General features: G+C 48.6%; 3 protein-coding genes across 3 annotated transcripts; 2 read left to right on the plus strand and 1 right to left on the minus strand.

Moving 5' to 3' along the window:
* Nucleotides 1-3771: 3771 nt before the first annotated feature.
* C8Q71DRAFT_722450 (uncharacterized protein) lies at nt 3772-5581 on the minus strand (the record flags this gene model as incomplete). The annotated part of the gene is made up of 7 exons (XM_047921524.1): nt 3772-3831; nt 3884-4038; nt 4099-4666; nt 4701-4898; nt 4947-5042; nt 5096-5185; nt 5423-5581. 7 exons carry the CDS (start codon nt 5579-5581, stop codon nt 3772-3774), a joined length of 1326 nt encoding a protein of 441 aa, XP_047781325.1.
* A 1778-nt stretch (nt 5582-7359) lies between these two features.
* Nucleotides 7360-8459, plus strand: C8Q71DRAFT_722451 (uncharacterized protein; the record flags this gene model as incomplete). Its single annotated transcript, XM_047921525.1, has 3 exons — nt 7360-7446; nt 7523-7996; nt 8256-8459. 3 exons carry the CDS (start codon nt 7360-7362, stop codon nt 8457-8459), a joined length of 765 nt encoding a protein of 254 aa, XP_047781326.1.
* A 14014-nt stretch (nt 8460-22473) lies between these two features.
* On the plus strand, nt 22474-24222 carry C8Q71DRAFT_722453 (uncharacterized protein; the record flags this gene model as incomplete). Its single annotated transcript, XM_047921526.1, has 15 exons — nt 22474-22476; nt 22541-22587; nt 22650-22754; nt 22786-22818; nt 22873-23073; nt 23127-23180; nt 23234-23251; nt 23301-23354; nt 23410-23457; nt 23504-23527; nt 23570-23655; nt 23715-23787; nt 23844-23870; nt 24029-24065; nt 24115-24222. The coding sequence occupies 15 exons, from the start codon at nt 22474-22476 to the stop codon at nt 24220-24222; spliced, it is 918 nt and encodes a 305-aa protein (XP_047781327.1).
* Nucleotides 24223-25159: the final 937 nt, after the last annotated feature.

The following is a 25159-nucleotide window of genomic DNA, read 5'->3' on the forward strand; positions in this document are numbered from 1 at the left end:
CAAGTTGCGGCGCCGCAGGTGCACCAAGTCTCGGCGCCGAAGCAAGTGCACCCCTCGGCGCCGAGCGATGTTTCTCGGCGCTTAACGAGACGGTGCGGTGCCGAGGCTTGGTGCACCTGCGGCGCCGCAACTTGGTGCACCCCCGGCGCCGGGACTTGGTGCATCCTCGGCGCCGGGACTTTGTGGAATCTCGGCAATTGTGTAAAATACTCGGACTTGGTGTATAAGGCTCAGAGCTGTTGTAAATGTGGATTGGGAGGCTCAATAAATGTGTTCTGATGCATTTCCAGCCCAGAAAGGCTGGTTTTGGTCTATTTTCAGCCCAGAAAGCTCAATTTTGATGATTCTAAAGCTCTGGAATGGTTTGCATGTGCCTGGAAAATTGGGAGCATCTATGGGGATGCTAAAAATGTATTCAAAGCCCAAAAAACCTGGGTCCAGTGCATTTATGGTCCAGAAAACTCAGTGCATCAATGAATATGTTTCCAGGATGGTGGGAGCAATTGATATTCAGGCTCCATATGACCGGCCGGTTCATTTCTAATATAGGCATGCTATGCCTGGCCGGTCAATGTGTAGTGAAACTATGTCATGGCCGGCCGGTTTGTTTTGTGCGTGGGTACATTATGACCGGCCGGTTCTTTCTCAATGTAGGTATATCACCTCTGGCCGGTGTGTTATTAATTTAGATATATTACCTTCGGCCGGTACATCATAAACAAAGGTATATGACCTTCGGCCGGACCATTTGAAACCATAGGGATGCATTCCGGCCGGACCATTTCCAAACACAGGGATGAAATCCTGCTGGAGTGTTATAAATGTGGTTGCCACTCTCCGGCCGGTCCATTTACAACCATAGATTAAATTCCGGACCATTGTTCAGTAACACTTGTTGATTTTCCCTGCCATCGGCCGGTCCGTTCAAAACAAGACCGGCCAGTCTGCTAACAATGGGCACCTCAGGTGCCGGCCGGTGGGTTTGCAACCTCCGGACACATTTCTCCGGCCGGCGTCGGGTTTCCGTTGACAATGGGGAATATGCAGCCCGGGTGTACCGTTAGGAATGGGTATGGTCCGCTCATGAATGTGCTGCAGTGTTGGGAGCTGATCTGGCTGCCAGGGCATAATTTTGAGTTACAATCCCTGAGGTATGAAGGTATCATTCTTATGACTGGAGGGGATGAAATGCCGTTGATCTCCTTTTATGGGAGGAGGCTCCCATAGTGCACGTGACACATTGGACCCCAGATAAGCAGAGATAAGTAACTGATACTGATGTCCCATTAGCGGGGCTTCAAAATTCAAACTCCCAGACAACGCAACTTGCACCAACAGAGACAAATAATTGCTGTGGCGGGCTGCTCTGTCCTGGAGTGAGGGTCCATGAAATGCCTTCCAGTTGCACTCCAATACGGCAACTGGTGGCTTTTGTCATGTGACCTGCTGCCTGGCTGACCACTCTGGCTAGCGCTCACACTCTGTAGACTGTTTTTGGAGTCAATCAGTAAGTGCCCATAGTATACATAGTATACCCATCTGATAGCCCTTCATTCACAGAGTATACAGTAATATTCCTGAGCACTTACAGTGGCTGGTCAGGCTGGGAAGTGCAAAACAAAAAAATGCACATGTGCCTCTGCACAAGTCTAACTGCCTGTTTCTATTGGATGAAAGAAAGGATGGCTATATGCGGGTGAAAATGCGCTTCTGTGGGTGTTGCAATGTTACTCGGGGGTCTACAAATGAGTAGCAAGTTCCAGGTACTGGTGCAGGGGCTCAAAACCTCTGACCAGGGCTCATAACCTGTAGGCTCCAAATACTCACTGATTCATCAGGACAGTGAACTCATGCAGTGGAATGACTTTGTACATGCCAGTCAGTTGCTTCTAATACAGCAAAGATGAGCAATATTGGGCAATTTGACCACTAGTATGCATACTGTTGTTCATTTATCATGTCCACTGCTGGCCTGTTCTAGTTATGATAACCACTTGTATCTGTTTAGTGTCCTGTTATATTATCAGAATTCCCCACAATCTTACAAGCTCATAACAAGCCCAATTGTCCAGTGCCAGCTGTGGTTTCCTTATTGGGCAGGTTTCCTACTACATATGGCGATACACAGGGACAGCACACATATAGACCTCATCTGGGGCCCCTCTGACTAAACACTACATATATGATACATGCTTAACATCTGTGAGAGTATGTGTGCTACACAGACAGTGACTAGAGCCTGATGCATTGCTTCTGTAAGCATCAGGACAAGAGCAACCCCAGTCAATTGAAGGTGTCACATAAAATAGAGCCTTCCTGCTCTATTGCAGCCTTGCCATCCATTGTCTCTGTCTTTGAGAATTTTACTGATTTCTCCGCATTTTTCTGGGTCCATACAAGCTAGTTTAAGAATGGGCTTACATCGCTTACTAAGCGCCCATTAAGCGCCCGTATGCCGTGCGGCAGGGTGAGATGCCGATTGGCTGATAAGCCCATTTCCTTGCCCTGTTAAGGCAGGCCTGCCGAGTTCAGGCTGAGTTTCAAATTCAACCACAAGGCCATTAGTAGCACTGTTACTGTGCTACTATAGGCCAATAAAATCCGTAAGATCCTCAAAATATTCTGGCTTGTAGCCATCTTACTATAGAGCCTATTGCTGGTCTTACCTTCTCACTAACTTCAGTACTTAGGGCACAATTCACAAAAAAAAACACACAAGTGCCTCTGTTGACATGGTTGTGGTTCCTTGCATGTATATGACCTCTAAGGGTGCAACTGTATGTTCATAAACACTCAAGCATCTGAGACCTGCTGTTTCAAGCACCTGAGTGTCCTATGGTGTATATTGTGATCTACTTGCTGCTCTTTCAGGTATGTTGCCCCACCTTTGTAGATGCAGAGGCACATGCAAGTTTTTTTGTTTTGCATTTTGTGGCTTCACTAGCCACTGTATTTGCATAGCATTCACACTATAGATGCTCTGAATGAAGGGCTTTCAGATGGGTATAGTATGCTTGTATCATTTGTTACTGATGTGTACTGTGAAGGCTTGTAATGACTGAGCTTATATCGTGTGATAAGCACCCATTAAGCGCGCATGCCATGCGAGGTTCACTTGTTGACTATTAGGGATAGAGGCTTGATAGCCTCAGAGTGCACAGAAACTCATTAGAAGTGTTTACTTACCGGGTGGCTGCATCAGTGAAGGTTTGTTATGTGCTTATCTTACTCTCCTTATCTTTCCTTTATTCCACTCAATGGACATCAATGTAGCGCTTTCATTGTTTTATTACCGAGGTATTGATTACCGATGTTTTGATGCTTTAGAAGTGCTTGTTACTCAGGCTGTATCTACTAAACGGACTATTACCAAGTTTCTAGTGTGTTCTTACTCATTATGACCAGATGCTTTCAGTACTGATACAAGAGCTATTGTATGCTCGATAAATGGTGGTTATTACCAATCAATTACCGAGTTATAATGGTTTTGTATCAGCATAGAAAGGAATGGCTGTGCAACAATTACCGAGCCATTCCTGAAGCTGTGTTGAATGGCTGTGCTATCCTTAGGCTGTACCGAAAATGCAGACTCTTGCATGCCTCGGTAATGCCTCGGGAATCACAGTCCTGAAACAGTGGCTGTACTGTGGCTGTACTAGGATGACTCGGTAACGTAGCTTGCTTCATTGGAAACAATGAAGTGTAAGGCTATTATCCTATTGTTCTCCTAGAATGGCCTCTGAAGCGGTGTAAATGAGTCAAGGACATGTACTATACACTTCTACGACACTCCTTGATTTTCTGTATACTTCCATGTAGAGCCTGCTTTGCCTGTAGAAATAAGGGTGTCAGTAAAGCCTGTCATTTCAGCGGAGGCGCTTACCAGTATTGCAGCCTTTCTCCCTGCGCCCTCCTTAGCCTTTGCAAGTGCTTCATTGTTCCCTTGAGGTATCACAGCGTCACTAACACCGTTCACCATGTCCTTGCCAAAGAGGTCAATGTAGTCATGTCTCCTTGCCCACTGGTCCCAGTCAAAGCCTAGGACAAGCACATTGTCAATGTCTTCGGAGTGTCGAACAACATCAGTTATGTACTGACCGAATGGATCATAGCAGAGCAATGGATTGACGTCGAAATTACTCGAGCACGCAACATCATACAGGTCAAAAAACATTGCAACTGCCCAGATGTGCAGAAAGGGGTTGAACTTCGCCTCCCAATGTTTGGCCGCATACGCCAGAGCCGCATTGCAAATGTTTGCTGCAGCGCCCACCTTCCAGTTAACCCTAGAATAATACTCCCAGATGTCGCAGCCATCATCAAACTCCTTCGGACATTTGTCTACGGTTCTCCAGGGGCACTGCAAGTTCCGAATTACCCTTCCAACTTCATACATGATACCCCCAAACCAGGTAATGTACTGATTGAACAGACAAACTTCGAACTTGTAACGCTCATAGAAGGCCCCTTTCAATTCCTTTTGGCCGCTGTAGACGTTGATTAAGGTGGCCTCGGGGTTTTTGTTGGGCCTGTCTGTGGTATACCAGTTCACAATGTCATCAGAGGGCCAGTCTCTTGCGTTCAGTTGCCGGTAGTTATCCAGGTGTGCCTGCGCTACAGCAAGCTCCTCTGGTGCAATGGCTATGTTGTTACACTTGTCACACTCCTGTGGTTTTGATAAGTGCTATTCTCAGCATTACCAGCACAGCTAGAAACCCGGGGTGCTTACACGGCAGGGTCCCACCGCTGTTTGGACGTCCTTCCTCATGCCCTTTGATATCGACCCGCGGGAGCAGCGATGGGTCATTGTGATCGCCGACTGACACACTTGCCTTCTGAGGGGTCCTCTGCATGCGATGCTTTTGCAAGGGAAGCGTGGACTTGGAATTGTTGACGTGCTGAAAGGTAGCATTGGCATGGACTCAGCATCCTGCAGGGGCACATACCTCTGCCTCCGTCACCTGTCCCTGTCCTTTGGACACCTGTGACGCCGCCTTGGCCTTGTGATGTAGTGTCACAGAGGTAGAGGCATCTATAGCTGCCTATTTTGGTAGATGAGTGGCAGTACATATACAAACATACATGTTGCACATACCGCTACCTCCGCCTTGGTCCTGGCCTTTCTTCTGCTTATGATCTCTGTGAATTCACCTGATTCATGGATCAAGACCTCCTCCTTCTTTCTCTGTGTTTGTGTGGTGGTCAAACATGTTTAATTTACATTAAGAGGCACTGCTGGGACACACAGAAGACCTTTTGACTCACGTAGATGGCTTCGACAGATTGTCGTATCCGTTCTCAGGCTTCTCACTCTTCTCATCACTGGGATGGGTTCTTATCATCATTCTCGGTGCTGCTGTCCTGCTCCTGTTCCTCCGTGCTCAGTGGCTCATTCATTGATTCATTTCACCGTGCCATGCACCTTTTTCTGCTTGGAATTAGCAGCCATGGGGATCCCGTGGCCCGGGTGGCTTGAGGAAGCTGCTGCTGCCATTGCAGCACCTCGGGTGGCTGCAGAAGGGCCTTGCGACTCACTGGATGCGGCACTGAAGGGCTTTGAGGGGTGACCACGCAGAGACATTTTTGACAGTGGATAAAAAGCCCAATAAATCAGCGGAATTAATCCTGGAGACGAACAGAAGAGACCGAGAGCCAGAACTAATGGTGATGGTAGGAGCAGGAAAGGAATGAACCGAGATGCAAGGTTGGGATTGTTGCATAAGCACCCCAGCCATGCACTTATTGCACGTCAACACAATCGGATCAGCTCTGATGTGTATGCTACTTCCCACCCTCACTGCATGTGAACTTCCCGGCCCGGGACTTCCGAGCAAGGGCTCACTGCTCACAATCGCGGTGATGGCTTACAGTCATTTGCATAATGGTTGTTGCATGCGGGTGACGAGATTTGTGTTTGGTCCTCTTTAGACTGGCCAAACAGTGACCTGTGACATTGCCTATTCGAGTAGTGTGCTACGATCCTTGTTGCGTACATTCAGCATGCCTGCTCCTACCATCACTACTTTTGACGCGGAATTGTAATGTCTTATAAGGTCAAGGGAAGAGGTGAAATCAATGTAAGAGGTTGGGCAATATCGCATAGCATTATAATAGATTATATGGCTGAGAGCCCTTGCGAATAGGCATAACCGTTGTAATATGTAGAACCATTTGCTACCTTACATCCAGGTGCAAATGTTATCCGTTGAAGAAACAAAGCTTGGTGCGACCTGCGTACTGAACCGGACTGGTTTGATGTTGGTCTGATCTGCCGGCGCAGGTAGCACTGTCTAGACCCATCTTTAGGACTCGTGGTCATGCATGTAAATTGATAAATTAATTGAATGAGTACACTGAGGAGACTACTACAATCAACTGAGGCCCCTGTGACATATAATATGCACCGTCGTGACACCGCACGCCCGCAGCATTATGCGTACAGCTCAGATACAGCTCTACCATGTGCATGAGGCCTAACCACTTTCCTAGTGCATGATTGAATACGTACTTCATTGTCAACTTGAAGACACGACGGATCCCTGGCCTACGACTGAGGTGAGTCAATCATCTGTTATAGACGGGGCCACTTACCGACACTAGCTGCCGGCCAGATGACATCGCCACGCGCTGACGTGACCAAAAGAACCACAAAGGCCACACACAACACACCCGACGAAGGGCGAGCACTGGTATGCGAGTCCTAGTGGCCAGGAGGGTGTACCGAGACGGTACGATGGTTGATAGGGGAAGGAGCGAGGTCGGCAAGGCTTCGCGCAGGCCCGATCTGCTTCTACGACGAGCCAGCGGATGTTTTGAGACGAGTAGACGATGTTTTGAGACGAGTAGACGACGTTTGTGAACCGAACGAATCAAGGCCTTGACGACGAGACGAGGGACTAGACGAGGCAAGCGATGGCAGGACAAGATGTAGAGACACCACTCGGGGCGTTGACAAACTCTGACGAACGGACGATCGTACTGACTGACTTCATGCGTACGGACTGACTGCTGACGGATGTGCGACGAACAGGCAAGTTGAGAGGGTAAGGGTATCTGGTATTCAAGGGGGCTCGCCCCCGCAGTATATACAGGATAGAACGACTCCCTAGCCAAACAGGAAAACACATGCATATAAAATGATCCAAGTCGAACAATGCGAGCACTGTCCAATCGTAGAGGCCAGCACACCGGCTATCGATTGGTCTGGCGAGCACTCACCGAGTGCACCAGAATGGCGTAAGACTTCGGGCCCTGTTGAACGTGATTAGCTCCGGGTAACCACCTGAGCGGTACTTGGCTAGCCATAGCACCGCGATGATACGACCAAGGCTGTCTTGCAGATTCTTCCCCAACACCACCATGCCCAACCTACACGTCGAACCAACCGCGGAAGCTCACGTCGCCCGCTACTACCACTTGATTGAAGTCATCAAGGCTGAGGCCAACGTAGAGCCATGTCTCCTGCCCGTAACTCGGGGCGAATGGCTGTCGTGGGCCAACTGCGTTCATTGGATGCTCATAGGTCTTCTGTCGCCTACGTCGGCCAGGGATAGATCCTCACTGGCTTCTCCAGCGTGGGCTCTTTGAGTCCTACTGCAAGGCGGTCACCAATGACCTGAACGCTGTCCCATCGCCGTACTCCTTCAACGACGTCATCGAGGTCATGAACTACATTGACGAGGTCTTCCAGTGCTACAAGCTGCCTCACGACTCATTGGGCGCACCCTATCCGACCATCGCCTGGTCCGAGGAGTCTGTCCTGCGTCGACAGGCTGTTGACGAGCCTCTGGCTCCAGTCTCCTACCAACCCGACCCACTGTATTTGCCGGAGTATTGTCGCTTGCCCGACACCTTCGATCACTTGGCTAACGCCGTCCACCGCCTAAGCGAGGACCAGCAGGAGATTCGTAGGACCCTCGGGTCACTCTCTACGAGCGTCGCAGGACTGGGAGGGCGCGAGCAAGGCATTAACTTCGGCAAGCCTGTTCGAGACACGGTCGGTCGTAGGAGGGGTTTCCGAGGTCATGGTCGTAGCACCGGACCCTTCGTGGTACGGGACTTCCGCTAGAGTCTTCTTAGCGTAGTCGTAGCATGCTGGCCAATGTCGAGCAATGTCTAAGTCGGTGAACTGCGCGCGTGAGCTTGATACCCCACGAATCGGGGTGTAGTCCAGATGGGAGCGTATCAGCGCTTGTTAGTTCTATGATGCTAGACACCTCTATGTACAAGAATGTTTTGACTCACCTTGCACTTAGCCATTAGCCAGCGACAAGGCTGACGCTCACTGTGCCGAGCACTGCAGTGCGAGAGGGACCGCTGGCATCATGAGTCTGAGCATGTTTTATGTGCAGCGAAGGCTGTCAGGGACCACTGTGCTGGATACACCTAGCCCACTTCCAGACAAACCCTGGCAATTCTTGCGGGTGAAATTGAGGCACGCAGAAACTGCTCGGATATGACAAATAAATGTTCTCGCTGTGTTCTCGAGTGCACTCGTGATGTGCTGGCCACAAGAAGTCCACCGAGACTCAAAGCAAGACACGTATTTTCGGATCGGTAGACCAGCGTGGCAAGGTCAGTTAAGAAACCCGGCACACTTCAAGCAGATTGACTGCCTACCTTGGGATACAATGTCGCCGTGAGATTGTGGACCTCCACACAGTGTAGAAGGGAGGTTGATCCGCAATTCACAATGCCAGCATGAGGATTACGCGCCTATCTGTAACACCGCACAATCTTCGAACAGATTGGGAATGAAAGCACTGATTCACACAATTGTAAGGCCTTATAAGGCCTTGCAACAGGCGCAATTTGTTTATATGTTCCAAATTGGTGTAACAGTATGCAATTTTTTGCCACTTCCAGTGATGACTGTCCAAGGACTATGCAGATGCACGCATGCATGCTATCACGAAGATAGTCTTCCTAACAGGGAGCTTGCACACTTGTCACGATGATCTTTTCGGACAGTCCAGCGCATTCTATCTCTCCACTCTCGCTTCGGTGAGCCATTAAACCTGTTTATGCTCCCGTCGGGACAGACATGAGCGCTCCTCCATGGTGACCTTGTCTAAGTACCTGCATACCCTTCTTCAGGCTCAACCTGACCTCTTTCTTGACAAAATCCGGGACAAGTTATTGCAGTATCAGTGACATTTGTCGTGGAGGATGGTCTGGATTGGGCCCAGCATGCTTGGAACCAATTTGAGTAGCCACCACATTGCTCGAAAGGTGCGTCAACGTTGCATTGCAGAACACGTATATATACAAAACAAAAGGTCTTAGGTAGGAGAGAGCACAGTTCAATAAATCCTTAAGCAGCCACGGCACGTTCACCCTCGACCGCGTTGGTGACAGATCTATGACAGATCTGTCACTGTTTGGCCAATCCAAAGAGGACCAAACACACATCTCATCGCGCGCATGCCACAACCATTATGCAAACGACTGTAGGACAACACATGCTCCTCGGCAACACGAGGGACCGGTCCCTTCACCTGCTTGCCGCCACATGGAGAAAGGTCCTTTTTCGGAAGCCCAACATGGACATTTTGGCGAGATGCAAGTGAGAATCATAGAGTAGTACTACTTGTCCTTACTCCACTCAATTCTGCACTATGAATTGAATACACTCTACCATCTGGTTGCAACTACACAATGTCTTCAGGAGGAGGTCAAGCACGGCTAAAGAGCATGACGAATTGACCTGACATAAGATCACATGACTGTTACACGTGACTACCCTTGGCCAAGATAGGATCCCGGACCCCGGACCCCGGAGTGCGCAAAAAATGGATCTTTGAGGTCGATCTGAGGGGTCCGGAGGCCAAACCTTGAGGGGAGTAGCCCAGGTCCTATCTGACCTCTGCAAAACATCGGACCCGCTGGGGTGGACTAGTCCATGTGGACTCCCTGGTGGACTCCGCGGAGCTGGACTGGCCAAACAGTGACACCGATAATGAGCCCGATAAGATGTCGCTGGGCATATACTATATTTGTTACCGCTTAGTTACTATTGCCACTGATCCCATACTGATCCCAGTACTTACTAGTAGTCCAACCAATTGTAACTTATTCAGCTCTGGCTTACCGTTGTCCACTGCAGTGGGGAGTGTAGGCTGTCTGCGATATTTCTGTCAAAAATTGATGCTGCTTACTGCCCTGATAATAAATTCTGGGAGGTGCATTGGAAGTGCGACGGGCCTACGCGCACCCCCGTCCTGAGGCCTGATTAGGAAGCGTACCCAAAATGGGCAAGACATCGTGGGACCGTACACTAGCGTACACCCGGTATCATGCCTGCACAAATCATAGGAGTTCTATAGATACTGTGCAATCTATATGAGACATAATTTGCTCTGCGCACACAGAATTGAGACCAATGATACAAACCAATACTTATGAGATGCACAGTTGTGTTGTCTTACTGGTTTAGGGGGCTCCTTCCCAATCAGGTAATCACATGTCGCGAGCATATCATCAAGGTCTCTTTAAACCTGGAAAAGCCTCCATAGGCCTCCATCAACTCCTCTTCAATATCTGTCAGCCCCGACGTCCCATTGACTATGCAGCTGATACGGGTTGTGCATGCTATGTAGCGCCTCGTCAGCCTTGCTCTGTAATAGACTCTAATCTTATCACCTTTGTTTGTGCGTCATGTGCTTCGTGGAGTCCACCTAGGCTCATGACCAGCTGTTTTGAACTCCGATGGTGACTGCTCGCCTTTTCAATCTCCGCCCTCTCAAGGCGAGCACGTGCACCCTTCCGTAACTGGTATTGAGTCTAGAGTCCACCGTGGACAGTCCACCCCAGCGGACGGCATGTTCTCAGCATTTTCGGAGTCCGAAAAAGCTGGTTTGCCCGCGGTGCAGCAAGCGGTCTTCCGCCGTCCCCCTCACGTGATATCTTGACCCGCCACTGGCTCGTCTCACACGGCCACTGGGCCCTCCACTGGATCCCACAAATCATGCGGGCCGCTGGCATCCACTGGATTTTCCACTGCAACCCAGTACTATATCGGGCCGGGATCTTGGCCACCCTAGCTAGTTGGTCACTGGACACTCGTAAAGCTCCAGCGTCTTCTGTAGCCAGGAATTTAATATTATTGCATTAATGTGCATTTGTTCTTTGCCTGTGCATCAGCTGAAGTCAATGCATTGAGGTTTGCATCCTAGAAGAATCATTCTTTGAGAGGATGTCCATTTTAGGTAATCAGTGGCTGGATCTCCTGGACCCCTCAACTTTGACTGGGCATGTTGCTCAGATCTCATGTCTAGCAGCCAAGGAAGAGCTGTAGATATATCTCTGGATATATCTGCATGATTTGCGGTCCATGCAGATGTGTGTTGGCAATGTACAGTGCTGCTTGAAGCAGCATGGCCGACTTCTTAGTCAGCACGGCTCAACCTACTTGTGCCAGAAAAATCTGCGCTGACCTTCACTCAGTCAACCTGGAATTTTTCTGACATTTTAAACGTGTTCTAGGGATGTTTTAACATGACATAAAACACAAGTCCAGGGGAGTACAGTGTATATAGGGCGAGGAAGGCTCAATGAGTGCTTAGGTGGCCAAGATCCCAGCCCAATATAGTAATTCCTCTCCACTGGAAATCCGCCAGTGGATTGTACGGCAGTGTACTCCGAGTGCGAAGCAGTCAGGAAAGCGGCATTTGCGCCCCCTAGGAACGTCCCTAACCATCACAGTGCGTGACGTTACGTGTTACGTGTTACATGTTCCGGCAACGAGAAGACCACAGCGGGACTCGTATGTGTGCACAGTCACAACCGTATTGTGACCGCCCGCATCTGGCTCGCTGGCGGTCACAATTGCATTGTGACTGTGAGAGTGCCCTGTAAGTGCCCACAGGGTAGCCCCAACAAAAGAGCTCAGTTAATGCCAGTAAGCCACCCATACCATTTTGTGGGATAGATAAACATGTATTATAGCTTGAATATAGAGATCACTCTATGGGCTCAAGCGTGCATTTAAATGCTGCATTATGGCCCTCTCGCAAGCCTGCAACTGGAGGCTCTGATTAGGCGCCAGAATACACCGATCAAGCACCCACCATTTGCTACAGCGAGAACATCTCGAATTTCATGGGATAGCAAAACATTCAATGTGTAGCTCCATTGGCTGTGTCCTCGGGAATGGCATAAAAGGCCATTCCAGAGCACGGTCAAGGAAATCTATCATCCAATCCACCATCTACTCTTCACCGAAACACACCCTGTGTGCCACTCAAAGTCTTACTTTGTCCCGAGTGCTAAGTTAGCCATACTAGCCACTCAACCACTCTCGCCGAGTTCTTACCGACGCGCTCTAAGACCTGCGACAGTGAAACCTTACTTAGTACAGTCCTCGCGCTACTAGTAAGGTTTAAGTAACTCATTGACTGGCTTCACAAGTTGTGTTCAGTAAGAGAAGGTGCTTAGTCATCATCTACTTCTGTAAACTTGTTACCAACATCAATAGATCTCTGTATCAACTAGTTCCATACTAGCACGTCTCAGTGGCATTACTATAATTAAAGTGGTTAGCCTAACCAGCAACTCACTTGACACTAAAGCAAGCCTTATAGCCATTAGCTGGCTGAGGATTAATTGCCTTAGTGAGCCCCTCTTGAAGCACAGCCTCGCGCTGCTACATTAGGGTTTTGTAACTTGCCATCGTCACTGTGCAGTCAAAGCTAGCTGTTCAGACTTCCATTCAACTTCTGTTGTGTGACTTCAAAACCAAAAAAAGCCCATTCCTTCGGAATCAACCTCTGGATACTAATCCTCTGTATTCAGACTTCATCCTCTATTCTAAAAAGCTCTAAACCTCGGCAATAATCCCCATTCATTGCCGACTCAAATCCATTCTTAGCTTACTCTTCCCAGTTGAAGAGCAGTACTGCATACTTGTATAGCAGCACTGACTAAAGTCCCACCCTCTTTTGTATTCGTTGTGGATCTGGTATCCTCATTACAGCTCAACTTTGCACTGTCTCGGTAATTGCATTGCCAAAGATTACCGAGGGTTTTACCGGTTGTTACTGCTTTGTATAGGCAATACAAATCTCTATTACCGAGGTTACTATTCCTATTGACTCGGCAATAAACTCGGTAACTAGCTGTCTATAAACAACAACAGAACCATAACATTGACAGGTCAGATTTTTCACCTGTCAACAAGTCATCTTGCAGTGTAGTCTCCCAGACTCTGTTGCAAACTGCTGCAAAAGGCAATTGTCCCTAACAGGATTTCCTATTCTGAGCCACAAAATCCAAAAACCCTCAAAGTATCCCAACCAGTAGGCCTCATACTATAGATTCTATAGTGGGTATTGGCTTGTTGCTTTATCAGGCATACATTTCATTAGTGTGGGATCTATGCAAGACATTGATGGCATGGCACTCCCATAGCATGAACAGGTTCTTTTTTGAGCCAACAGCCTAATACAAGCAACATATGCAGTGAAAGGGTTTGCTGTCTATTGTATCGGTCATTGTATAAGCCGTGAACCATGGGCACAAGCCCATGTCAAGACAGGGCACATCTGAGGTATACATATGCTTCTTCATGAGTGCAGAGGCACATGCAGGTTTGTTTATTTTGCAATTTGTGGCTTAATCAGCCACTGTGTATGCCCACTATCAATACTGTATACTCTGTGAATGAAGGGCTATTAGATGAGTATACTATCACCGGTACAATTTCTTAGTGATTGTATTATGAATGCCTCTATAGATTCGAGGTTACAATGCTTATTAAGCGCACATTAAGCACACATGTCATGTGCCCACTTCGGCGTGTCCGCAGGTCAAAAGTTAGAGCTGCAGACATGCCGAAGTGACCCCAGTCCCTGACATCTCCTCCAAATGGGAATTACTGGTCAAGGATTGAGTATTGCTGCTCTTCCATGGCCCCAATAAAATCGAAAAATACCCAGAATATTCACAATGGTAGGTGTCATCTTATAGATTGGATCATGGGTATAACTTTACCTTGTAGTACACTTCTGATGGCATAAATATCACCACAAGCATGGAAAACCTCAAATAAAAGTTGTTCCCTCTCACTGGATGCAAGCATGGTCATGGATATTGAATCAAAGTAGCTGGCTACTATATGGGGCAGACAGATGCAAATTTCTGGTTTGTATTGCTGGTTTGCCATCATTATTCCCAATATTTGGACACTGAAGTTTTCTTTGAAACACCAAGTAATGCATATACTGTATGGACTGTTAGTTGGACTATTAACAAATTTCTACTGTGCTCCTGCTCATTCAAGTTGTGATCAGATGCTTCAATACTGATATAACTGTTGTGGGATTGATAAGTGATGGTTATTACCAATAGATCACTAACTTATAGGTTTGTTTTGGTACATAAATGAAAGGCTATGTGTTTTCACCAAGCTGTTCCTGAAGCAACATTGATTGGCTGTGCTATCCTCAGGCTGTACACCAGAAATGCAAACTTGGTGATGCCTTGCAAATCACAGGAACAAAACAGTGGCTGTATTGTAACATAGCTTGCCTCATTGTTAACAATCAAGTGTGAGGCTATGTTGCTATTTTTCTCTTAGAATGGCCTTGGTGTCAATGAGTCAAGGACAAGTACTTACTATTTGACAAGACTCCTTGATTTCCTGAGATCTTCTACGTAGTTCTATTGGCTGTCCTTGGTAAAGGCATAAAGAGCCTTGCTTCCTGAGAGCAATCAAAGGATACCCTCACCTGCACTTCACTTTTTGCATAGATTGCTCTCTGTATCAGAGTTCTATGTTTTGCTGGGCATTTTAATAAAATTACCTTAGTTTGACTGGCAATGTACTTGATACTACCAGGCAGCTCTCATAGCTGTATGCTGGGACTTGGCATAGAGTTCCCCTTTCCTACCACAGCTTTGCACTGCTGTGAACAGCCTGTTATATGCCACTTAGAGTGTCACAGTCAAGCAAGTTGTTTGGTCTTATATTGAATTTCTATTGTGTGGCTTCAGTCTGAAAAGGTCACTCATTTGGGGTTAACCTCTTGCTACTATTCATTTGAAGGAGTCTGTATTTCAATCTCTATAAATCCTGGCAATAATCACTGCTCATTACCCACTTAAGGCTATAATTTCCCAGCTGGATGGGATTACTGCAACACTTGTGTAGCAGCAGTGGGAAAAGTCTCATTATTTTATGTATTGGTTATGAGTCTGGCATACTCCATTTTGGTGCACACATTACCAAGCATTACCAGGGGTTAAACTCATTACCACTTTGAATAGCTAATACAAATCTTTGTTACTGAGATTCATGTTTCTATTGACAGGGTGATTAATGTTACGCGAAGCGTGACACCTAGAGCACTAGCTCTCAACCTAACCCTAAACGTAGGGACCTTAGGTTCTAATCGTCCTTGGATGGGGAGGATGGTCGAAGACGCTGCTAAGTTCGTCTAGCAGGTCGAGTGGGGAGTTTCTGATATCCAAGGAGCTGGTGAAGCTTCAATAGATAACCAGGTCGAACTAAGGTTCGACCGCTACTGTACACTGGTCTTATATACATGGGGAGTTCAGGGCAGGTCCTGGACGAGTCACAACTACCTAGCCAATAGGAGCGCGGGGGAGTGAGTCATGACGAGTCAGGGACCGAGTCATAAACGATGAGTCAGGTATGAGTAAGAGACGAGTCACGACGAGTCATACCGAATCAGAGATCACGTGAACTGCCCCGGGTTGGACCGGAGCGAATAGCGAAGGAGTCCGAAGACTAGAAGCGTAGCGTCATGGGGTTGGGCCCATGCTAAGGTAGTACAACGGTCAAGCGCAAAATAAAGGAAAACAAACATTGACGTAACAATTAACTTGGTAATCAGCTGTCTACAATTGAACCAGAATCATGACAGGATGGAGCTCAAAGATGGCAGAGCAATCAATAACATCCATTTACTGACATGATCCGTCACATTTGGTGGTTTCTGTACAGTATTTGTTCAGTCATAAATGGTGTTGAGCCATGAATGATCAGAGATAGTATACATATATGAATGCTGTTGAGTAGCGGAGTGTACAGTGATTGTACTGTAGCAATCAGTGAGGCTGAGCAATGCAATATAAGTCAATCTGCCTATACTGTAGATATGTCAGAGTTGTACATGACAGACACTAAAATAATCATACTGTATGCCTGAGCCCTAGAGGCCATCATATACATCTTGACTCATGACACTATGTTGTCATGTCTATGCACCATCTAAAATGCAATATTACAATGTAACACTGACAATGACCATTCATTATTGAGCTCGAATTTATTCCGCATTTCTGCAGATTATTCTGAGCTCGAATTGCCCTGTCCAAGTCATAATATGTGTCCTGGTGTGTTTTCCTTTATTCTAAATGGACGCCATTACTGTACCGTGCGTACTATTTTTTTTCCAACCTCTTTCCCTTCAGTCTACCATTTTTTATAATGCTTGACACTTCTGGGATTTGAACCCTTGCACTCACGAGCTTTTCACTTGTTTGTTGATTTCGACTTTGTGGCTGTTCTACTGTACAGATGTGGCTGTATCACGTAACACAGGCTGTAGACAGTCCGCCTCGTCAAGCTCTAAGTCACTAAGACTTTACAGAGCTTGACTTAGGTGTGTATCTTTGCTTTCTTGAACATAAGACTTTACAGAGCAAGCTTGACTTAGGCCTTTGGAATCGCTCTGAGGCGCACCGCAGCCAACATTCATGGCACCACTTAGCAGTAGCATAGGCTGAAGAGGATTAACTGATTGCATGTAATGCTCATAGCTACATGACTGTGTAAATTCATCATGTTCATGCAATTTATTTTGTAGAATACATGTCAGCTACCATGCACCCAATAGCCATCACAATGGGATGAGTTCAAGCTTTGCAAGGTCTGGAGAACCAAATGAGAACCATGTATGTATACACAGCAATACTGTATAGCTTGAGTAGCTAAACTGACAATTACATGGAGAAGATAGCAGTTTAATATAATGAAGGTGCAGATCATAAACTGGACAGATGACCAAAATTGTGCAGTGATCAAAGCAGAGGTTAGAGATTTTATATGCTTTGAGGAGCATGACATTATTACCAGAACATGAGCAAGAGCAGTGGGGTTATCAAGGCATCATGTAAGATTAAAGGTTCAGAGCTAAAGGCAAAGGCATCACTAATGTAACAGTAATATACTATGTGGCCTGCTTGCAATGAGACTTTGAACTGAAGAGAGCATATTGCCAGACATGGCCCACTCCCCAGCAAGTGCAGCTGTAGCTGGCTTCAAGCTTGCATATGAGTTTCTGGACTCCACATTGTTGGCAGAGGTGAAGGATAGCATTGTGTTTGATGTTATCATGGTGGAGCACCTTTTTTTGCAAGATTACTGTTGGCTGCAGTGCGCCTCAGAGCGATTCCAAAGGCCTAAGTCGAGCTTGCTCTGTAAAGTCTTATGTTCAAGAAAGCAAAGATACACACCTAAGTCGAGCTCTGTAAAGTCTTAAGGATTTAGAGCTCGACGAGGCGAACTGTCTATGGCCTGTGTTATGTAATACAGCCACAAAGTCGAAATCAACAAACAAGTGAAAAGCGAGTGAGGGCAATGGTTCAAATCCCAGAAGTGTCAAACATTATAGAAATCGGTAGACTGAAGGGAAAGAGGTCGAAAAAATATAGTATGCACGGTACAGTAATGGCGTCCATGTAGAATAAAGGAGAACACACCAGGACACATATTATGACTTGGACAGGGCAATGGAGCTCAGAATAATCCGCAGAAATGCGGAATAAATTCGAGCTCAACACTCCCCCCTGACCTGTCAAGTCCCCAGCCCAAGCATCTTCACCATCTCCAGCACCTTTGGCTTAGCCAGCGACTTCGTCAGGATGTCAGCAGGCATGTCAGAAGTGCGGAGGTGCATAATCTCAATCCGGCCCTTGGCTACTTTGTCCCTGAGCCAGTAGAAGCGCAAATCGAGGTGCTTCATGCGTCCATGGTGCTCCGGATTTTTTGCAACAGAAAGCGCGGAGAGATTGTCAATACGAAGCTTGGAGGCAAGGGAGACATTAAAACCAAGCTCTGTGAGCAGATTGCAAAGCCAGAGAATTTCCTGGCCTGCAGAGACCGCTGCAACGAACTCTGCCTCCATTGTAGACAGCGCCACAATCGTCTGCAGACGGGGATGATGATGCGCACTCCATCTCAAAGGTAGACCCAGACACTGTGCTCGCAAATCAGCCGCAAAAAACCGAGTTTGGTGAGTACCTCGTGCAGCTTCTCGTGCCAGCAACGTCCAGCCTGCTTGAGACCGTAGAGGGCCTTCAGAAGCCGCCACACCCAGTCCGGAGCTTTCTGCTCAAAACCCTCTGGCTGCTGCATGTACACCTCCTCCTTCAGCTCGCCATTAAGATAGGCTGAGGAGATGTCGACAGACTCGAGCTCGAGGTCCTCCAGGGCTGCAAGCGCAAGAATGGCTCGAATCGACGCCCACTTCGGTGTAGGAGCAAAGGTCTCGTTGTAGTCGAAGCCAGGACGTTGGGAGAAGCCTTTGGCGACAAATCGGCCCTTGTACCGCTCAATCGAGCCGTCAGCATTGCGCTTGACACGGAAAACCCATCGAGAGCCAATGGCCTTTCGTCCAGGGGGCAATTGAACGAGCTCAAAGGTCCCATTCTCGACCAGGGACTGCACCTCGTCCTGAGCAGCCTTGAGCCACTTCCCTCGCTCGTCTGGTGGTCGCTTCATGGCGTCTGCAAACGTCTTGGGCTTGCCAAAGTGCCCCTGGTCCGCCTTGCACGCGTTTTGAACCACAGACTCGAACACAAAATCGAGGGCTTCGTCATAGGACAAGAAATCCTCGCGCTCAGCGGAGTACACGTGCTCAACGCCTGCAATCATCGCCTCGAGCGAGCAGCCAAGGGCATCCTCGTGTCCATCTCCACGCAAGAAATCAAGTTCGTCGTTGCTGGAGGTAGGAGAGGGTGGAGAAACAGGCTCTGGAAGCGGAGCAGGTACAGCAGCAGGTGGAGATAGTGGTGCATCAATGAGAGGATCAGGCGACGGAGAATTGCGCTGAGGCGTTTCTGCGCATTGGCCTGGCTCAGGCGTCGAGGCAGGCGATGTAGAGTCGACTCTAAAACGCTGGGGCAAGAGACTTCGACGCTGCAAGTCGTCGTTGTTCAGTGAGCCTTGAAAACGCGTAGATCGAGCTGGGAGTCGACGTGAAGGCGCAGGATAGGGCCTATATCCGTCATAGTTGTCCATTTGACGACGGACTACTGGACGCAGAGGGACCGGCGCAGGCGGCGGCGGTGCAGGAGGGCTCGGTGGACGTGCTGGACGATCAGGGAAATTTTCGCGGGCATTCTGGGGCAGAGGCAACAGATTTTGCGGTGGAGGTGCAGGAGGTGCAGGATCATCAGAGTTGTCTCCCCCCTGATCATGCAGCTCTGGCGCATCAGGGACATCCTCGGCCGGCTCGCCCTTGTCGTCAGCAGGGCCTGAAACGTCGATCTCGTCGAGGGGAAGGCCGAAAACATTGATGAAGGGCGAGTTACCAGGGAAGCAGCGTTCGTCAAAGACAGCATGCGACGAAATGACGAATTTCTTCGCAGCAGGGTCCCAGAATCGCCAGGCCTTGGTGCCCTCAGGATAGCCGACGAAAATACACTTCCTGGTGTGCGGCTGCATCGCCTTGCAATCCTTCTTCCGCACCAACACATAGGCAAGACAGCCAAAAGCGCGGAAGTAGGAGACATCCGGTTTGCGCCCATCGCCTTTCCAGACAGTCCAGGGCACAGCACCTCGCAAGGACGACGTGGGCATGCGGTTTCGCGTGTGGACAAAGGTAGAGACGGCGTGGCCCCAAAACGACGGAGGGAGCTTTGACTGGACAAGGAGGGCAGTCCCACCCTCAGCAATTGTCCTGTTGGCTCGCTCTGCAACGCCATTCTGGTGGGGTTCATCTGGCTCAGTGTGCTGACGCTGGTTGCCATGCTGAGCGCAAAAATCGACGAACTGCTTGCCCATGTACTCCCCACCCTTGTCATCGTGCGTAGCCTTCAGGACAAGGTCTAGCGTGTTCTCAGCGTACACCTTGAATGCTTGGAACGCGGAGAATGCGTCGCTTTTGCGCTTCAGGAAAGCAACAACCCAGAACCTCGAAGCATCGCAGATAAAAGTCATCCAGTAGACGTACCCCTCCGGCGTAGGCGTAGGGAGCGCGCCCTTGAGGTCGGTGTGAACCAGGGCGATGCGGACGAATTTTCTGGACGCAAAATGAGGGATAGAGTGTCGATGCAGCTTACCAGCCAGGCAAGGCTCGCAGATGGGGTCAGGGGTGCGCTTCGAACGAATGGTGAGGCCGGAGACGAGGTCCTTTGAGTGCGCCGAGCGGAGGTCGTCGAGATTGACGTGTGAGGAGCGCTGGTGCCAAAGCGCAAGGTCCAGATTGCAGGTCGTCGAAGCCGACGACGCATTCTTTGTCAGACACAGTCTGGCCACACAGATAGCCGACGTTGTGCTCGTTAACTCGCGCCTCGAAGCGCAGTTCGCAGTCCTGGTAGAAAAACGCGTTGGCAGCCTGCAGCTCGACGACGTAGCCCTTCTCGTGTGTGAGGTGGAAAACGGACAATAAATTGCTGGCAAGCGCAGGGACATGAAGGACGTCGTGCAGTACAACAGCAGGTGGTAAAACTCCGTCCCTCTCCGCAGGCTGAAAGACCACAGACCCTAGCCCAGCCGAGTAGACAATGTGCGAGTTGGTGAGGCGAATGGGAATGGAGTGGGGCGAGTAGGAGCGAAACCAGTGGCGGTGAGGCGTCATGTGTGCAGAAGCACCTGTGTCGGTGTTCCAATTAGCTGCAGGCGTAGAGAGCCAAGAGGCAGGCGCGATCCGACGAGGATAGGAGGGCAGAGGCGCAACCAGCACTCACAGTGGCCGCTCCAGCGGACTCCTGGGACGCATCCTGCACGTCCTGGACGTTTTTCGACGCCTCCCTCACCTCCTTTGCCTTGTCCTTGCCCTTTCCAGAGCGAAACTGCGTGCGCTGCGATGCTCTCTCCTTCGCCTTGACGCTAGCATCGCGTTTGGAGAAGCACTGCTCCTCGGAGTGGCCAGAACGACCGCAGAAAGCGCAGATGATGGCAGCAGCAACCTGGGAGAGGACAGGGATCGTCAACAACGCACCAGGCTGGTTCTCGAGCGCAACAAACGTGTCCTGGAGCTTCTCGAGCGTGAGGGCGTCGTCCAGCAAGAGGGTCTGACGAAGAGCAGCATATCCGGCGGGCAGTGCACGAATTAGGGCCATAAGGACGAGTTCATCGTCGAGTTTGGCAATGTTGAAGTCCTGGGGACGAAGGGCCTTCATATCGGACTTGAGCTGCGAAGCTCGCGTCGAAAGCGTTGAAAGGGACTCGTCCTCGGCCTTGGAGAGGCTCAGGAGCGCGTTGTAGGTGTTAAAACGCGTACCAGGTCGTTTCTGCATGTGCACAGACTCCAGCTTCACCCACATCACCTCAGGATCGTCTCGGATCGCCTCCAAATGCATCTGCTGCTCCCTCTCCACACACCCCCAGATCTCCCCAGCTGCCAGATCCCTCCTGTTCTCGAAATCGCGCAGGTCTCGATGTTCTGAGGCATCCAGAGGCGGAGTAAACAAAGGCCTGGTCTCTGAGCCCTTCACAATGCGAAGAGCTGCAAGAGTTCGAAGTCTAGCCTCCATATCAAGCCTCCATTGCTGGTAGTTGTGATTGGTGAGCTTCGGGAACGCAGCAGGGGACGGTGCCATGGTGACGGTACGAAGGGCGACGTGCGGATGGACGGGTCGAGCGAAGAACAGCGCAGAACGGCGCAGAGATGAGCGAGATATCGACCAAAGGTCGAATAGGGGCGAAGACAGGGACTTTCAAAGTGCAGGTAGGTTGAAAGAGCGAGAGGGGACACTTTGGGAGGGCCACAGAGCGTTTGGACGGGCAGATATGGACGTTTGAGGCTTTCAGAGCGCAGGGCTCATAACCTGTTGGCTGCAGTGCGCCTCAGAGCAATTCCAAAGGCCTAAGTCGAGCTCTGTAAAGTCTTAGGAACTTAGAGCTCGACGAGGCGGACTGTCTGCGATGTGTGTTACGCAATACAGCCACATCTGTATAGTAGGACAGCCACAAAGTCGAAATCAACAAACAAGTAAAAGTGGAAGAGTGCAAGGGTTCAAGTAGACTGAAGGGAAAGACATCGGGAAAAATACAATATGCACGGTATATTGATGACATCCATGTAGAATAAAGGAGAACACACCGGGACGTGATGACGTCCATGTAGAAAATAAAAGAGAACACACCGGGACACATATTATGACTTGGACAGGGTGATAGCTCAGAATAATCCGCAGAAATGCGGAATAAATTCGAGCTCAACACCAAGCAGCCTCAGTACCTCATCCCATCCATACCAATAACCTGTCATGTCTGCATGAGTAATGGTATGTTCATTTGTGGCTTGGGTGTGTCTCATACTGCAGCTGTATCAGATCTAGTAGTACAAAGCATGGTGCTGTAAACACCCCTAAGAAGCTGCACACTGCTACCCAGTCGTAAGTGCTTTGTCCATGACCTCACTCACTGTACTGAACTATATTTATACTCCATTTTTCAGCTTCAAGGCTATGATGGGCAAGATTGAACCTGAGGAGGTATTTGACAGTGGAGATGACTATGTCCCAAGGCCAAAGCAGAAGCCGTACATGATTGTCTTTGTTATGTAAGCTGATGTAGGTAATGATGTACAACAGCAGACAGCCAGCTAAGCGTGGACCTCCCAAGCAGTGTGTTATTATCAATTGATCTTATGTCTTTCACTCACTCTACCTTACATATAGTCTGCAAAGGCCAAGGCCAGTGCTGCTGAAGTCTGCTGCTTCATTGATGATGAAGCAAGGGAGGCCAGAGGGATTTGAGGGCACTGATGATTATCAAGACAATAATGATGGAGATATCGTTGAGCTTTCTGATGAAGAGGATGAACAGCAGGAGATAGCAGACATGGCTACAATTGTGTCCAGTGATGATGAGCCTCTTGTGTAAGTGGTTTGATATAACCTCATTAATGCATTGCTGACAAAATGACCTCTAGATCTACCAAAGGGCATGCCTCTACCTCAAGACTGAGAAGATGTCACTCTATCCTGTAAGTTGTCAGCTTCTCTCCTGATATGCTGTCTCTCAGTCATGTGTTTTCAGTGAGATGTCCAGGTCAAGGTGTGTAGATAGTGACTGGTTTCACTGAGGTGATGCTCATGTCAATCAGCCCTGACTGGGACAATGAACTTGTGGGTTCCACTCGAGATAGTCCCATCAAAAGGTACATTCCAGAGCAGTACAATGGCAGCTTATTGACCATGCTGATTTATTGATAGGGCAAACCTGATGGGTCCGCCAGACACTCCGGCAACACCATCCCCAAGGTTTGAATGATTTACATAGGAATATATGCATGCTGACCTTTAACAGCAAAGATAAAGTGAGAGCCAAGTGGTAGGTTGTATGTTGTGTCATCACAATGTAATCTGATCTTAGGATTGTAGCATTGAGTGACCAAGTCCTGTTGCAGATGAAGAAGAGTCCCAGAAAGCATCACCAACCAAGAAGTCACGTACAACAGTGTAAGTTATGTGGTGTGAGTTTAGATCATCAACAGCTGACCATGTTTACAGCAATAAAGGCAAACACAAGGCAAAGGCGGCAGTCCTTTCCGATGCAGAGGATAATCCATTCATTGCTGGAACAAGCAACAAGTACGTCATTTGTTCATTGTCAGATGAATTTGTTGATAGGTGTGATATGTATACAGGGAGGCTGTGTTCATTGGGGGCAAACAGTAAATGATCTCCATTTTGATGTGAACAGCATTGAACCTTTGGGTACCAGACTTGACACTGTCGTTGAGATACCATAAACCCTCAAGCGTGGGAAGCAACCGTCTGGGTATGTCTTTTGTCTGAAAATAGAATCATGCTTCTGATGATCATCCAACAGAAAGGACAGAGATGATGCTGCTGGTGTTCCTGGTGCAGTGCGAGTGTCAACCACTGTACTAATTATATATCCACATATACTGACAGGTTCATCAGCTACTATATTGGGCTGGGATCTCGGGCACCTTAGCACTTGACAAGCCTTACTCGCTCAATGTGCATGATATTCACCTTGATCCAAGTTCTATGCCATAATGCCTCAATAATATGATAAAAATACCAGAAAAGATATCAGTCCTCTGAGAGGGGTGCAGTACAGTCATGCACCGGTCACTGTAACACCCAAACAGTGTTTGGCCATTTTCTTGTCTACGGAGTGGAAGATCGTTACTAGCTACTCTCACAACATTCTTGCCAGGTTTTGTGTCCAGAGCTTGAGGGAGTGAATGTACATGGTCAAAACACAGGTGTTACAGTGGGTGATGAGAATGTCACGCTAATAAGTGCCTGCACAGCGCCACCTCTACCTCGAGCCAAAGTTGCTCATTCTGAGCTGGATGGACCTCTATCATCAACGAGGTACATGGTCCATATCCTATAATACCATCAGAAATAAGGAATCATTAGAGTAGCTTGGGTCTGAGCTATTTTGAAGTGTTACAGTGACCGGTGGATGACTGTACAGATATTTCGAGATGAGGGCAGGGTGAGCAAGACCGACTAGGAAGTCGGTCATGCCAATGGCCATAGCTCTATACACTGCTGAGACCCCTCTACCTGGGCTGCATTACACACTGAGATGCTCATAGATAATTGTATAGTTTTCCCCTGGCTGCTAGACATGAAATCTGAATGAGGTGCCCACTTATTGTTGAGGGGTCCAGGAGATCGAGCCGCTACTTCCCAAAATGGGCATCATCTCACGGGATGATTTTCTTTGCAGCCAGATCTTAATGGTGTGACTTATGTGGTGTACAGGCACTGATAGGATGTACATTAAGTTGGTCATATTTATTTCCTGGCTACAGGAGAAGCGGTAGCAACATGAGGCTGCAATGGCCGAGTACATAGGGTGGCCGAGATCCTGGCCCAATATGGTACATGATGCCCAAGCTTGAGCTCTTCCCCCCTGCAGGCAATGAGTGAGACAATTGACTTCAGAGTAGGTGTACATTTTGATATGCACCAACAA

The sequence above is a fragment of the Rhodofomes roseus genome (assembly GCF_022264815.1).
Source record: "Rhodofomes roseus strain CIRM-BRFM 1785 chromosome Unknown C8Q71scaffold_6, whole genome shotgun sequence".
NCBI classification, from domain to species: Eukaryota; Fungi; Basidiomycota; class Agaricomycetes; order Polyporales; family Fomitopsidaceae; genus Rhodofomes; species Rhodofomes roseus.